This window comes from Hemiscyllium ocellatum, chromosome 10 (assembly GCF_020745735.1).
Source record: "Hemiscyllium ocellatum isolate sHemOce1 chromosome 10, sHemOce1.pat.X.cur, whole genome shotgun sequence".
NCBI classification, from domain to species: Eukaryota; Metazoa; Chordata; class Chondrichthyes; order Orectolobiformes; family Hemiscylliidae; genus Hemiscyllium; species Hemiscyllium ocellatum.
Window position 1 is genome coordinate 108,822,674 of NC_083410.1, and position 17,110 is coordinate 108,839,783.

General features: G+C 45.3%; 1 protein-coding gene across 3 annotated transcripts in view; it reads left to right on the forward strand.

Moving 5' to 3' along the window:
- LOC132819895 (ADP-ribose glycohydrolase MACROD1-like) overlaps positions 1-17,110 on the forward strand; it is a 960,330-nt gene that overhangs the window by 865,156 nt on the left and 78,064 nt on the right. For all 3 annotated transcript variants that reach the window (XM_060831849.1, XM_060831850.1, XM_060831851.1), the window contains exon 10: positions 2,867-2,948. In XM_060831849.1, coding sequence (XP_060687832.1) covers positions 2,867-2,948 — 82 coding nt within the window. The remainder of the gene's footprint in view (positions 1-2,866; positions 2,949-17,110) is intronic.

Here is a 17,110-nt window from a genome sequence, read left to right on the forward strand (position 1 = left end):
ACAAGTTTCCCGTTGACAGAAGTGTTTTGTTTCTCACTGCTGGGAACCCTGACAATGTGACCCTGGAGTGAACTGCACTCCTGAAGAAGATCACTTTGATGAGTTCATGCTAATGAGTATTTTCGGGTATCAGTATTAAGCAGTCACTGTTGTCTGTAGCCTCCGTTCACACAAACTGAACTTGTGCTAGTGACACCTTTCTCAATAGCTGCTCTTGATTGACTCCTTTGGAAGTAACAGATCGGATGTGAAATTACATATTAAATATTAATAGTGTTGCTGTGGGCTTAATACATTCCTTGTTTCTTCGTCGAATTTGCATGTACATTGCCTCTCCTTTCATTTTATCATTCATCATTCGACCACATACATTCATCTTGCTCCACCCTGGCTCTGGTTTGCTGAATACAGGATTATCTCTGTTGTGTCAGCTCCCCTTCACTGTAAAGTATGGAAAATGAGACCCTTTCAATATTCCGAACATGCATCACTTGTATCTCCCTTCAAGACAGTAGCAAGGAAGACAAATGGTGGCTGTGCCACTAAGTCTGTACTTGCTGAGAAACACTGAACAACCTCATTCCACTCTTTCTGTGGAGCTCATTTCATTCTTGAGTTTATCATTTGTCACAGCTCACACACCCAAGTTGCGAGTCGGAGCAGAAATAAATATTCTGAAGGATGGATGCCTTCAGGACTCACTTCAACTAATTCCTGTATCTGTTGTAATCCCCACAGACTCTACAGTGTTTGACTGAGCTAGGGCTGATTATCTGATTATTAGTTTCTTTTGTTTAATTAGGGAATATTATTTGCTGTCAGAACCAAAAATAAAATGAAGCTGTGTCTGATTAATGATATCAGGTGACACGATTATTTGAGCTGGATATCTGCCTTGGAATATTTCAGATGAGATTGTTCTGCAGCTCTACTATGCTTAAGACTGAATAAAAATACAGGGAAGCTCATAAATCTGTTGTAAAAGGATATTTAAAAATGTGTGTTTCTTAGTGATGTATTATGTTCAAGGTTTTGGTGTGCCAGAGTATTGGCGTATACTATTTGCATTACAGAACTTACTAGTAATTATTTATAAATTATCCAGAGGATCGTTTTTGTTGCCTCTGGGTAATCTGTTGTAATCCTCAGTGAATGAAACCAATCGGGAACTGAACGAATTGCTTACAACATAGAAACAGACCATTCCACTGAACAAACCCATTAATGTTCCATATGAGCTTCCTCTAACACTTCACTGTCTAACCCGAATAACATATCTGTTCTATTCATTTCTCCTTTATTTGTTTATCATGGTTTATCTTCTCGATGCCTGTGAAGTAAAGAGTTCCGCATTTGGACTATTATCAAGTTTCCTCTTGATTACTAATCCCCTTCGCGATCATTATTTGTTTATGTCTGTTTCCAGCCTCTCTTCTCAGAGCTTCTTGACGTGAGGAGGGGATTGACCACAAGAACAGCCCGTGGCAAGAGCCTGTGGACTCTTTAAATGTAGGCAGACTGTAGCTAATGGCTGGTGGCGTGCGATGAGGAAGGGATTGTCCTGCTCTTCTGTGTTGGAAAGAACTTGATAGTCAGCCTGTTTGGCCATGTGATGAACATACCTTGCTTGACCATCAAGACCTGGAGTGAGACTTGAACCCAAATCTCCTGGCTCTGAGGCAGGGACACTAGCACTGTGCCACAAAAGCTCTCCCCTTTCCATCCATTGCCATCCTTATTGCCATCAGCACTTTTCCTTCCCATTTCTACCTCAGTCTTGCTGCCAGCAAACCAGACCAGAGCCCAACTCTCCTCAAAGCTTGTCCGAAAAGCAGTGATTCTTTTTACTCGATATATCACAGGCAGAAGTTGTGTGTTGATCCACAAGTCTGCAAAGAATTTAACTTATCCAAAGCAGTGAAGATTTTGCGTAAAATGTGAAGATGATGCAATGTGTTACTGATGGATAATTTAACAAATGTTGACTCATCTATTTCCAACAGAGCATCTCGAGAGTATGCAACAAACAGAAAACAGAAGTTGCTGGAAAAGCTCAGCAGCTCCGGCAACATCTGTGAAGAGAAATCAGAGTTAACATTTTGGGTCCAATGACCCTTCCTCAGAAACAACCCAAAACGTTAACTCTGATGTCTGTCCACAGTTACTGCCAGACCTGCAAAGCTTTTCCAGCAACTTCTGTTTTTGTTTCCAATTTACAGATCTTTTGGTTTTTATCTCTAAGTATGTTATAACTTTCCTGAATCCCATCCTATAACTGACTTCATATAGCAGAAAGGTTTATGAAATTGGTCAATTGTAAATCCCCCTTCTAACATCTGTAAAACACAGGCAAATCAGTGGCCATGATATGGTCAACTTGCCAACCAATCAGCATGCTTTTCTTCTGCAGTGTAAATTGTTGCGATTGGTTGAAATTTGGCATTCTTATATGTATCCTCATGAATGTGAGATGAGAAGGTTAAGCAACATGTCTGTCTTTCCAGTGATATGTCTAAGTCACTTCCCTTCCCAGTCTTGGAATTCCAGCGTGATACCGTGCGGAAAGTGGCCACTTGGCCCATTCTGCAAGTACTGGCTCTTTGAAAATGCTATCCAATTAATTTAAGAGAGAGAAGAAGAGAACAAAGAAAATTTACAGCCCAGGAACAGGCCCTTCAGCCCTCCAAGCCTGAGCCAATCCAAATCTACTGTCTAAACCTGTCGCCCAATTCCTAAGTATCTGTAAATGTCTGCTCCCCACCTAAAAGAACATAGCCCTGTTTGTTTTCCCCCCTTCATCTATGTATCCAATTCCCTTTATGAAAATGACATTGACAAAAATTAAGTCTGGTGTATTTACTTCCAGGTTGACCGGATTATCTTCTGCGTTTTCTTGGAAAGCGACCATAAGATTTACAAGGAGAAGATGCTTCACCATTTTCCGATAGGTACGTTACCTGAACACGTTATTTAATCTCTTCTACAGTAAGTGGTTGAACCCAAGACATTAAATATCTTCAAGAAAGAGTTGGATAAAGGTCTTAGAGTTCAAGGAATCAAAGGGTATGGGGAGAAACCAGGAACAAGGGACGGACGTGGATGATCAGCCATGATCATATTGAATTGGGCAACAGACTCAAAGGGCCGAATGGCCTACTGCTGTTCCTATTTCCAATGTTTCAACATGCAGTGTGAAAACAACTGCTGGGTGCTGGACTCTTGTTAGTAATTAGTTTGCAATGAAATAATAATGGAGGGAGGATAACAGAAATTACATGAGGATCATCTATCTCTCCAGATTAGAATCTAAGATTCCTTATTTTAGTCACCATCATGAACCTTTGAGCAGAGCAAAAGAAAGATTACATGTTTGATGTCCCAGGATATGTTTCCATCTCTATCTGCATAAATCAGCAACCGAACAAAGCAATGGAACAACCAAGGTTATAAGCCAGCAACGTTCTCGCTATCCCTTCTAACCCCATAGTCACGTAACAAACAATGAGCAATATTTTACAGATCCAACCAGAAAATTACTTATTTTCCTCTTCCTCCTCCATCTCCCCAGGTGTCAGTAGCACAGCAACCTATATCCAAGGCTGAGGGAGAGAGAGTTTTAATCCCGAAGGAGATCAAAGGTTATGGGGAAAGGCAGGAAAGTGGAGTTGTAGATTGTCAGATCAGCCATGGTCTCAAGTAATGGTACAGCAGGTGCGATGGGCTGAATGGCCTTCTTCTGCTCCTAACCTGATGGGGTGGAGACAAAAGTAACATATTGCGGATGCTGAGAATCTGAAATTGAAACAGAAATGATTGGAAGTACTCAGCACGTTCAAGCAACATCTTCAGAGAAAGCAACAGCGTTAATATTTCAGGTCGACTACATCTCTTTGGAAATGACAAACGTTGGTGATGGATCAGGTTGTAAGGAAGTGCAGAGGTGAGGAAAAGGAGAAGGGGAAAGAAGAACTAAAAGAATGGGCTGTGGTAGGGTGGGGGAGGGGGAGGGTGTGAGGCAGTATTCAATGACAGGAGGGGATGATTGATAAAGACTAATGGAGATGGCAATGAGAGGAGTGAAGTCACCAGTGGCTGGTCCTGATGGATAGCGGGGTGCAGCTACCAATCTTCTTCCTTATGGCTGAATCGGAGGATTGAATTGGTTTCCAGTAGTTGAGAATCAACCACTATTGAGTCTTAACAAGAAGAGATTTTTGTCTGATCGAGATATAGCTCATTTCAAGTCAGTACAAGCTACATTGGATTGTTAGAGTTCCAATGACAATGAGGAGATGTGTGTGGAGAGAACTCTGCTCGACATACCATCCTGAAATGGAATGTCTTATCCCCATCCAAGCCACAATGACATCATCAGACTGAATGGGGCTTAATACATTCTCCCTTTCAGAATCTTTATGTTCAACAACATCTCTCTCAACAACATGTGAAAGACAAGTACATGAATAGGAAAGGTTTGGAGGGACATGGGCCAAGTGCAGGAGGTGGGTCTAGTTGAGTTTGGAATTATGGTCAGCATGGACTGATTGGACCGAAGGGTCTGTTTCCCTGCTGTATGACTTTATGACCCTATGATTCTTCAGGGTTGTCACCCAAAGTTAACATTTACCACTGGTCCTGATCCTCTTCCTGACCCCTATGTAGTCTGTCAAATCTCTCTGCATTGAAATGGATGTGTCATGGAGGTGGGTTCAGCTGACGCAGTCAAGACAGCATCAGGTGAGGATTTGGATAGAGATGGCGTGCAAGGCTATGGGGAGAAAGCTGGGAGATCAGCACCAAGGAAGCATGCTCACATAATGAACCAGTGCAGGCATGATGGGCTGTAAGGCCTCTTTTTACGTTGTAATAATGCTGGGATTTTGTGAACTCCCTCAATAGCAGCATTGCCTACTCCATGTGGACTGCATTGGTGTGAGATGGTGGCTCCACACCACTTTCCGCACAGAAACGAGGGAGAGTCAGTAAGTGTTAGCCGAACTGTTGGCTCATGAATAAGTCAGTGTTTAAAAAAGAATGTCCGATAGCTCCTGGCAGATAATTCTGCCCTGGGTTTTCACAAATAATTATCACTCCATTTAATGAAGTCTTAAAGCCCACAAACTGCCCCATAAAAGGTATAGGAAGTCAAAGGAAATATCTTGCCATTAATCTTAACTGACATGAGTGTGGGTGTGGGAGCAAGACAATTTGGATAACATTGGAATTGATGAGGAACAGTGAATGAAAATAAGGAATGAGCAACAAGTACATGGTAACTATAGGCTTATATACAAAAAGACCTGCATTGATATAGTGTCTTTCCAGGACGCTGGATGCCCATAACATTTTTGCAGCCAGAGATGTACTTTGTGTAGTCACTGTTCTAAGATACTGCTGTTGAATGCAACTGCTGTGATGAAGGAAAGGAAAAAAAAGTAAGCATTCCTTGGAAAATAATAAACACAAGCTTTTGCTTTTGTACAGAAATACCAATAATGTCAGGAACTATCACTTATGCTACACAACACAGCAGTTTACTCAAATAAATGGCATTTGAAAATGACTATGACACACTGTGCAATCTGCAGCATCTGCACAAAGCTGATAATCATCCTCCCTGCTAATAAAGTGAAAGAGAAACACAATGTTTGGAGGTTTGTGCAATGATTATCGAGATATCAATCTGTGGAAGCTAGAGAAAGTATTTGTCATTGTTGTCACAGCAGCAGTTAAGATTTTTTAAAAACTTAGTTTGCTTCATAATGCAGTAATTATATAAGTGTGCCATTCTGAAGGTATTATTTAATGGACTTTTCTTCAAGAAATGAATCTTCAAATTGCATATTCTAATCGAATTGTACGTTCCTTTTGCAAATTCAGCTCCTTTTATTGTCAGTCTTTTGTGTCCTTAAAGTTACCTCTGGACACACTGCAGAGTTTCAGACCAGTCTCAAGGAATGATTGGGCCACCCACAAATTGCAACAAACTCTACCTTTGTAAGGCCAGTACAAATGTAAAATGCCGCAGATGCTGAAATAAAAGCGCAACGTGCTGGGTAAACCCAGCAGGTCGGGCAGTATCTGTGGAGGGATACAGAGTTGAGATGTTAGAGCAAGTGACTATGCAGTTGTTCTGATGAAATCTAAAGCAGTTGCTGTGTTTCTGTCCACAGCCTAACCCTCAGAGTTGTCCCAACACTTTTTGTTCTCATTGTATGCCTGCAGCAAATAGATTTCTACGTTACAGCAGTAGAACAGATGACAAAATAAAATCGCCCACTTTTCCATTATGTCTCTGAAGGTTGGCATGCTAGTGCAGCAGGCAATGAGGAAAGCCAGGAGAAAGTGGGTACTGCAGATGCTAGAGATTAAAGTCAAAATTAGAGTGGTGCTGGAAAAGCATAGTAGGTCAGGCAGCATCCGAGGAGCAGGAAAATCGACATTTCAGGCAATGAGCTGCGAGCTTCGGAGGGGGAGAGATAAATGGGAGGCGGTGGGGCTGGGGAAAGTTAGCTAAGAGTGCAATAGGTGGAGGTAAAGGTGATAAGTCAGAGAAAAGGGTGGAGTGGATAGGTGGGAAGGAAGATTGACAGGTGGGACAGGTCATGAGGGTGGTGCTGAGCTGGAAGGTTGGAACTAGGGTAAGTGAGGGGAGGGGAAATGAGGAAACTGGTGAAGTCCACATTGATGCCATGGGATTGAAGGGTTCAAAGGCGAAAGTGAGGTGTTCTTCCTCCAGGCGTCGGGTGGTGAGGGAGTGGCGACGGAGGAGGCCCAGGACCTGCATGTCCTCGGCTGAGTGGGAGGTGGAGTTGAATGTTCGGCCAAGGGGCTGATTGGTGTGGGGGTCCCAAAGATGAGAAAGCTGGCATTCTGGCCTTCATAGCAAGAGGTTTTGAGTATCAGAGTAGGGATATCTTGCTGCAGTTATACAGGGCCTTGATGAGACCACATCTTCAGTACTGTGTGCAGTTTTGGTTTCCGGGTCTGAGGAAGGATATTCTTGCTAATGAGGGAGTCCAGAGAAGGTTCACCAGTCTGACTCCTGGGATGGCAGGAATGACATATGAAGGAAGTCTTAATCAACTGGGATTCTACTCACTGGACTTTAGAAGAATCCTGGATTTATACAATCCTGATAGGAGTGGACACGCTAGATGGGGGAAGCATGTTCCTGATGTTGGGGAAGACCAGAACTAGGGGTCACGGTCTCAGAATAAAGGGTAAGCCATTCAGGACTGAGATGAGGAGGAATTTCCTCACCCAGAGATTGTGAACCTGTAGAATTCTCTCCCACAGGAAGCTGTTGGAGCCACTTCATTTGATATATTCAAGAGGGAACTGGACATGACCCTGTGGCTAATGGGATCAATGGAGATGGAGGGAAAGTGGGAACGGGATACAGAAATCGCTTGCTCAGCCATGATCAAATTGAATGGTGTTGCAGACTCGAAGGGCTGAATGGCCTACTCCTACACCTATTTTCTGTATTTCCATGTACTAACCCCTTGACCACAACCAGTTAAGCCATGTGTTTTAACTGGTCTGTTAGGCTAGTTCTGTATTGGAATATGGTGTAGTTTGCAGGAAACGTGCCTCAGAAATTGCAAACTGGTGTCAAATCCCAGCTTACTGGGCGTTCTGGTTAATTGGTGACTAAAAGCTAGCAATCAGCTGCATCAAGCAACGAGGAAGGCAAATGGTATGTTGGCCTTCATCACAAGGGGATTGGAGAACGGGAGTAAAGAGAACTGATTGCTATTGTATCAAGCCTGACTGAGAGTATGGTGAACGGTCTTGATCTCCTTATCCAAGCAAAGAGAAACTAAGTACAGAGAGGGAGTTTCAACAGAAATTCACTAGACTAATTCCTGGGATGACAGGATTGTTTTATGAGGAGAGATTGTGCAAACTGGGTTGCTCCTCTCTGAAGCTTAGAAGAATGGGAGGAGATCTAACTGAGGTTTAAGGGATGATAAAGGGGCTTGACAAGGTGGATATGGAAAGGATATTTACTTGACAGGGCAACCTGGAACGAGAGGTCACAATTTTAAGGTAAGAGGTAGCAGGTTTAGAAGAGAGGTGAGAAGAAGTTACTTCTCTCACACAGAGTTGTGAGTCTGTGGAATTCACTCCCTCAGAGCGCGGTGGGCGCTGCGACATTGAGTAAACCTGAGGAGGAGATGGACAGGTTTTTAATTAGAAATGGGTTGAAGAGTTCTGAGGAGCAGGCAGGAGAGTGGAGGTGAGAGCTGAGATGAGTCAATCAGCCAGGATCATACAAAACGGTGGAGTAGGCTTGAGGGGCTGAATGGCCTCCTCCTGCTCTTATTTCGAATGTTCTTGTACACCCAAGACTAGTCTCCACAAATGAGAGGTGATCCTATTGAAGCGTATAAAATTCTTATAGAAGGATGCCTGGTGAGCCTGAGACAGCCTCAGAATATGATGCAGGCCATTTCAGACAGCGATGGGGAGGAATTCCATTCAGTCAGAGGGTGCTAAATCTTTGGAATTCTGCATTGCGTGCATTTTCTCTGGATGCTCTGGTTTCCTCCCACAGTCCAAAGGTGTGCAGGTCAGGGTGAATTGGCTGTGCTAAATTGCCCATAGTATTCAGGGATGTGTAGGTTTGGTGCATTAGTCTGAAGTAAATGTAGGGTAGGGGAACGGGTCTGGGTGGGTTACTCTTCAGAGGGTTGGTGTGGACTTGTTGGGCTGAAGGGCTTGTTTCCACACTGGGGAGATTCTGATATGGAGGTGGTGAGGAGAAAGTGGCTCTGAGAGTAACAAACCCTGGACACAACAGCATGTGGCAGCAGTTAGCACACACGCATCAGGCTTTGTTCAATAAACCTTGGCCTGGTTTGGCTTTTGGGACCAGCTAACTGTCTAAAACAGGCATCATGGGGTACCTTAGAGACCTGCTGACTATTTCTTCTGGCACAGTGGTGTTATCCCTATCTCTGAGCCAGGGAACCCAGATTCAAGTCCCACCTGCTCCAGAGATGTGTAATAACATCTCTGAATAGATTGATTTAATAACATCCATGCCCCGGCTGAGATCAGACAAACTGGAAACCACCAGTTTTAAACTCGGTGGAGATCGGCATTGCTGAGTCTGGGAGAGTCCCATCAGGTGGAATGGGGAGGGGGTGATGAACCCAGGCATGACAGTAGTAATTGTTAAGGACCAGACCAAACCCTGTCAAAATGTATTAAGAAGATAGACTTGACCGAAACGTTTTCTTATGTGATGATGCTAGGTCGTAAAGGCAGAATTGCTGAAAAATCTCAAAAAGAGCCTTGTTTAACAATAGCAGGGGAGTGGCCAGTTCTCTCAGTTCAGGTTTTTTCTAGTTTGGTTTTAGTTGTAGTGGAGAAACTGCTGGTAGCAGTCACAGCAGCTGATACAAACAAAAGGTTTCATGCATCAGTAGATGATTCTTGAATGGCTTCTCTGTCTGAACTCTCTTCTGCCTGTAATAACCTGTGTTTGAGTTTGCCTTTTTGCCAAGGGGTATGTTTATGAGATATTGCAGGGATTGGAATTGCTCTTTAGTTAAGCTGCTGTACCGTGTTGGATGCATTTTCAAATAGTTAAGTTATTCTTAATAAATTTTGTTTTGCTTAAAGCTGACTGGTTTGACCAGCTGCATCACTCCTGGAATATCCACTTCACATCTGCAGCATGGTGGCTGAGTGGTTAGCACTGCTCCTCACAGTGCCAGGGACCCAGGTTCAATTCCTGCCTCGTCTGTGTGGATTTTGTATATTCTCCCTGTGTCTGCATGGGTTTCCTCCGGGTGCTCTGGTTTCCTCCCGGAGGTCAGATGATTTGGACATGCTAAATTACATGGAGTTAGATGCATTAGTCAGGGGTAAGTATAGGGTAGGGGAATGGGTCTGGGTCAGTTACTCTTTGGAGGGTCGGTGTGGACTTGTTGGGCCAAATGGCCTATTTCCATGCTGTGGAGAATCTAAACTAATCTTTAAAATAAGAAAAAGTTAGGATCTAAACTACCTTCTTGAAATATTTTGAAGTGGTCTGGCCTTATCTTAAAGGTAAGGTGTTTATAAGGTGTTGCATTCCAGATGCAACTCAGTTGTTCGATTTGAAGCAAATCATGCTTTATTTTTACGCAACAGTTAAAATACAGGCAAAATAACAAGAAGAGAATTGGCTTAACTGTAATTCTACTGAAATGCTTAACAAAATAATAAATATCTTAACTACTACTATTTACCTGTTACAGTATTGTAACATCCCATAAGCACGCCCTTGGGAAAGGCAAATTCAGTAAAATAGTTTGTCTCACATACAACTCTAACTGCAGAACACTAAAACTAAAATTTCAGGCTCTGTGGGAGCTTGACCCCACCCATTCAGGCTGCTTCTATTGTTCCAACTTTAAAAACAAAACCCAAGGCCTCAAGCTGTTTATTTTATTGGCTTGAGCAGACTGCTTGATACCTCTGTCTCAACTAAAAGATCAAGTCAAAATAGACCTCTTGAAGCTATAGTAATGTCACATAATCCTTCTTCAAGACCCTTTTCCCTTCCACCTCAATGAGGTCAACAATATTCTTTCCAACAAATATGAGTTTTACCTTTCACTTTGTGTTAAATTAAATAAAGAACACTTGGGGACCTAGGTTTTAGGTTTCACTGAATGGAATGCCTTGGGTTGAATTTTCTATTGAGCTGACTGATCGCATTGGATCATAAGAAATAGCAGCAGAAGCAGGCCCCTGGAACCTACTCCACCAGTCAATAAAATCCTATCTGTCCCCATCACCCTAATTCAGTTTGAATAGGCATAGGTTGTGTTCCTTAGAGCAGAGGAGGCTGAGGAGTCTTCGTTGAGATGTGCAAAGTTCTGAGGTAATGTAGATTGCGAGAAAGCTTTGTCCAGTTGGTATTAACACAGTTTTAAAGTAAGGAGCAAGAGGGGATTTGGGAAAGGTTGTTTTACCCAAAGGGCTATGGAGGCAGGAACCCTCAAGACAGTGAAGAAATATTTAGATGAGCACTTCATCCAAAGCTACAGTCCAAATGCTGGAAAATAGGATGAGAAGAGATGGATGTTTGAAGACCGATCAGACATGATGGGCCTTTTCCATGTTGTTAAAAGGCTGGAGGATTCTATTGAAGTAAGGTGACCAAACTGTCCACTGTTGCACTATTTTACATTGACAACTTACCAGGTCTCACGTGCCCAGAAACACAGTGGTATAAATGATGGGGCAATGCTCCTGAATGCCTTCGGTACCGGCTTTCACCTCAGCAGACAGGAGAGGAGTCAGAAGCCTCACTGCTTTGTATGGTACCAATGCAGAGGGAGAGTTCGCGGATTCTGATCCCAGCCACGTGGTCAGCAATTTAAAAATAAGAAGTCTATAAGACTGAGTGATGGAAACAGGGGACATTTCTTCACACACAAAATCCTTAAACTCTGGAAAAACCCAGCTCAAAACAAGAGACTTTTTAAAAGCTAACGTTTGGCCAAAGAGGACTGATTGGCAAGGTAATGGGAAAAAAGCAGGGGCATGGGACTAAATTGGGTCGCATTATCTAAAGAGCGAGTATAGCCACGACAGATCGATTGGCCTCCCACTGTGCTGGATCATTCGATTTGTAACTTGTCCACTAAATACCAGTTTACTCGGCATAACAGAATTGATGAGTTTGTGAAAATTCATTTCTCCCTGGCCCTCCGGGGTTAATAAATGTATTACCGTCTTGTCTGCTGCAAAATAAATTACCTTTCAAAAGCAACTAGTTTGAGGGTCAGTCTACAGTAACCGAAAAGACCGGTCGGAATGTACATATTGTGCACAGGTGTTACATCAAAAAGGAAATTAAAGATGCTTCCAAGGAAATGAATTATTTATGGATGTACTGCACTAATTATTCTGCCAATATTTTTGAAATTTTGTCACTTCGGTTACAATAATTCAGCTACCCATCAACAATCCACATTCGGCTATCACTGATATCACATTTTGTTTATCACACTCTGGTGATTATAGTTTTTCAACGCTTGTGAAAGTGTATTGTTCTTGGCTTATCAAATCAAATAATCATAAATTGTAGCTACAAGAACAGATCAGAGGCTGAGAATCAGTTAACAGGCTATTGCTAAGCAAGTGCAACTTCATAGTATTGTCAATGATGCCTTCCATCACTTTGGCATTGTTTAGCAGTAATTGAATGGGTTGGGATTGTCCTGACTTCTGTGGATAAGGACAGTTTTCCATGTTTTCACGTAGGTGCCAGTGTTGTAGCTGTACTGGAATGGTTTGGCTAAGGCACAGCCAGTTCTGGAGCAGTAAATCTTCGGTGCTGTTGCCAATATCTGTATACGGTTCGGGTCGCCACACTATAGGAAGGATGTCGTTACAGTAGAGAGGAGATTCACTAGGCTGAAGTAGTTCAGCTGTGAAGAGAGACTGGATAGGCTGAAGTTATGTTCCTTAGAGCATAGAAGGCTGAGGAGGACTTCACTGAGATGTGCAAAGTTCTGAGGTAATGTAAATTGGGAGATAGCTTAGTACAGATGTTAGTAACACAGTTTTAAGGTAAGGAGCAAGAGGTGTAGAGGGGATTTGAGGAAGGTTGTTTTTACTCAAAGGGTTATGGAGACAGAAACCCTCAACCCTTTGAACACTTAAGATGTTGAATAAATATTTAGATGAACATTTGACTTGCCACTGCATCCAAGGCTATGGGACATTGAATTAGAATGCTGAAGCCAAGACTCTTTGCAGTAACCAGTGCCTTCAGCCATTTCTTAATGTCAAGAGGAGTGAATCAAATTTTAAATTGCAAGATGAAGAGTCATAGACACTAACAGCACAGAAAATGGCCCCTCAGGTCATCGTCTCCACTCTAGTCAAACCAACCAATTAACGATTCTAATCCCAGTTTCCAATACTTGGCCCATGGCCTTGATGCCTTGATATTGCAAATGTACATCTAAATATTGTTTCAAGGCTTTATGAGGGTTTTGTGGGTTTCTGCCTCTCCCACCCTTACAGGCAGTGAGTTCCAAATTCCCACCACCCTCTGGGTGAGAAGTTATCCTCACATCGTCTTTAAACCTTACATTAAATCTATGTCACCTCCCCGCCTCCTCCCCCACCCCTGGGTCATTGTACCCCCCACCAAGGGGAAAGGCTTCTTCCTGTATACCCTGTCTATGCCCTTTGCCTGTTTGAATTCTATCCTACTCAGCATAGTGGCAGTGGCTCACAGTGTGAGTGAAGGTATCCACAGTTTGAAGGTGGGGTTTTGTCTCCACAAGGACTGTGTGGTGGTCACTTTAACTGATAAAACCATGGACAGATGTGTCTGCAACAGGCAGATTGCTGAAGATGAAGTCAAGTATGTTTTTCTGTCTTGTTGGTTCACTCTCCAGCTGCTACAGACCTAGCCTTGCAGCTACGTCCTGGTAAGACCTGACCAGCTCAGTCAGTACTGCTGGTACTGCTGAAGTATCTTGGTAATGGGCATTGGAATCTCCCACTCCCGTTCTGTGCCCCTGACCCCCTCAGTGCTTCCTCCAAGTTTTCAGCATCTGCAGTCATTGTTTTTACCTCATTGATTTTAACCCGACTGCGAATCCTCTTGCAAGGATGCCTGTCTTGAAGAAGTTTTCCTCCTCTCTCTACAAGAATCTCAGGGAGTCCCTCTCCCACTGCAACTCCCAGGTCATTTCCTCTGCCCTGAAGCTCTTCAACCATGTCCTGAAATAAACTCGGTACCACAGCCACATTTGCTTCCTCAGTGCCTGCCTCCATAACCAACTCATCCCACACGGACTCCGGACCACCTTTAAACCTGCAGAGTTTGGACCCGAACAGGACAAACAGTACAGACTACAGATTCAAAAACACCAGCAACAGTTCTCCTTCAAGATCCCCCGCACCATGCTCGCAGCAATGCGCCGGCACCTAACCCCTCTACAGTCAGCCCTGCCTCAGCTGAGGGCCACACTCTCTCAGAATTGCAAAGGACCCACTCTGTACTACATCCTCAGGAGAATTCATAATCTCAACAAACAGTATTTCAACTCCATCTCAAACATCAAAAACTATAAGTACAACAAACTTTTATCTCCCCACCTCCATAACCAGCGCGCCTCAAACATTCCAGAAGATTCCCCCGGCCCCTGGAACTGCTCGGACGCCATTAGCCATGCGGCTGGTGCAGCTGTCACCCCCACGCTGATTGATGATGTCACGTCCACCCCCATCATGGCCACTCCCACAACCACTTCAGCCCCTCACAATTCCTCATGCATCACACGTGACATCACTTCTGGCTCTCACATCATCGCTGATGTCACACGCTCAGTGACTTCTGCTACCCCATCTGCCGTGTCTGCCACCACATCCCCCCCACCAATGCCACTCACCTGCATTCTGCTGACATGCCCCCCACAGATCCCACTGTCACCATTCCCAGTCCCCAGAACCCTGAGGGCGACAACACCCCTGCTTATGACTCCACCCCCATTCCCCCCACCATAACACGCACTCCAGTTACAGGTTCCGCCCCCACTCCCAGCTCCACACCCACACCAGATCCCAGCTCCCAGTCCTGCTGAGTTTTCACCATCCCTCCAGATCTCCCCCTCACTGAGGCCGAACGATTATCCTCAGCAAAGGACTCACATTCATCCTCCTCTGTCCACACATCAATGAATTTAATACACGCCGTGATGTCAAACACTTCTTCCACCGCCTCCACCTCTGAGCTTACTTTCACAATCAGGATTCCCGCCCACCTTCCGAGGACCCCTTCGCCCACCTCCAACACACTGCATCCACCTGGACACCCCGCGCTGGCCTATTACCTACCCTCGACCTCTTCATTTCCAACTGCTGCCGGGATATTAACTGCCTCAACCTGTCTACCCCCCTCCCCCCACTCCAATCTCTCACCCTTACAACGTGCAGCCCTCCAATCCCTCTGTTCCAATCCCAACCTCACCATCAAGCCAGCAGATAAAGGGGGTGCAGTGGTAGTCTGGCGCACTGACCTCTACACTGCTGAAGCCAAATGCCAACTCAAGGACACCTCTTCCTACTGCCCCCTCGACCATGACCCCACCCCACTATCACCAAACCTCATCACTTCAGGAGATCTCCCACCCACAGCTTCCAACTTCATAGTCCGGGAACCCTGCATTTCCTGGTTCTACCTCCTTTCCAAGATCCACAAGCCTGACCATCCTGGCTGACCCATTGTCTCAGCATGCTCCTGCCCCACTGAACTCATCTCCACCTACCTCGACAATGTCCTATCCCCCCTAGTCCAGGAACTCCCCACATATGTTCGTGATACCACCCATGCCCTCCACCTCTTCCAAGACTTCCGTTTCCCCAGCCCCCAACGCCTCACCTTCACCATGGATATCCAATCCCTCTACACCTCCATCCGCCATGACCAGGGCCTCCAAGCCCTCCATTTTTTCCTCTCCCGACACCCCCAACAGTACCCTTCCACCGACACGCTCATTCGTTTGGCCGAACTGGTCCTCACCCTTAACAGTTTCACCTTCGAATCCTCCCACTTCCTCCAGACCAAAGGGGTAGCCATGGGCACACGTATGGGCCACAGCTATGCCCGTCTCTTTGTTGGCTACGTAGAACAGTCGATCTTCCGTAATTACACCGGCACCACTCCCCACCTCTTCCTCCGCTACATTGATGACTGCATTGGCACCACTCGTGCTACCGCGAGGAGGTTGAGCAATTCATCAACTTCACCAACACATTCCACCCTGACCTTAAATTTACCTGGACCATCTCTGACACCTCCCTCCCCTTCCTGGACCTCTCTCATCTCCATTAATGATGACCGACTTGACACTGACATTTTTTACAAACCCACCGACTCCCACAGCTACCTGGATTACACCTCTTCCCACTCTCCCTCTTGCAAAACTGCTATCCCATATTCCGAATTCGTCCACCCCTGCCGTATCTGCTCCCAGGAGGACCATTTCCACCACAGAATACACCAGATGGCCTCCTTCTTTGGAGACCGCAATTTCCCTTCCCATGCGGTTAAAGATGTCCTCCAACTCATCTCGTCCATATCCCGCACCTCCGCCCTCAGACCCCACCCCTCCAACCGTAAAAAGGACAGAACACCCGTGGTGCTCACCTTCCACCCTACCAACCTTTGCATAAACCAAATCATCCGCCGATATTTCCGCCACCTCCAAAAAAAACCCACCACCAGGGATATGTTTCCCTCCCCAACCCTTTCCACCTTCTGCAAAGACCGTTCCCTCCATAACTACCTGGTCAGGTCCACACCCCCCTACGACCCACCCTCCCATCCTGGCACTTTCCCCTGCCACCGCAGGAACTGTAAAACCTGCGCCCACACCCCCTCCCTCACCTCCATCCAAGGCCCTAAAGGAGCCTTCCACATCCATCAAAGTTTTACCTACACTTCCACTAATATCATTTATTGTATCCGTTGTTCCCGATGCGGTCTCCTCTACATTGGGGAGACTGGGCGCCTCCTAGCAGAGCGCTTTAGGGAACATCTCCGAGACACCCGCATCAATCAACCACGCCGCCCCGTGGCCCAACATTTCAACTCCCCCTCCCACTCTGCCGAGGACATGGAGGTCCCGGGTCTCCTTCAACCCCACTCCCTCACCACCAGACGCCTGGAGGAAGAACGCCTCATCTTCCGCCTCGGAACACTTCAACCCCAGGGCATCAATGTGGACCTCAACAGTTTCTCATTTACCCTTCCACCACCTCACCCTAGTTCCAAACTTCCAGCTTAGCACTGTCCCCATGACTTGTCCCAACTGCCTATCTTCTTTTCCACCTATCCCCTCCCCCCTCCCCCGCCCCCAACCTATCACTTTCATCCCCTCCCCCACTCACCCATTGTACTCCATGCTACTTTCTCCCCATCCCCACCCTCCTCTAGCTTATCTCTCCACGCTTCAGGCTCACTGCCTTTATTCCTGATGAAGGGCTTTTGCCCGAAACGTCGATTTTACTGCATCTCGGATGCTGCCTGAACTGCTGTGCTCTTCCAGCACCACTAATCCACAACATGGAGGAGTACCAT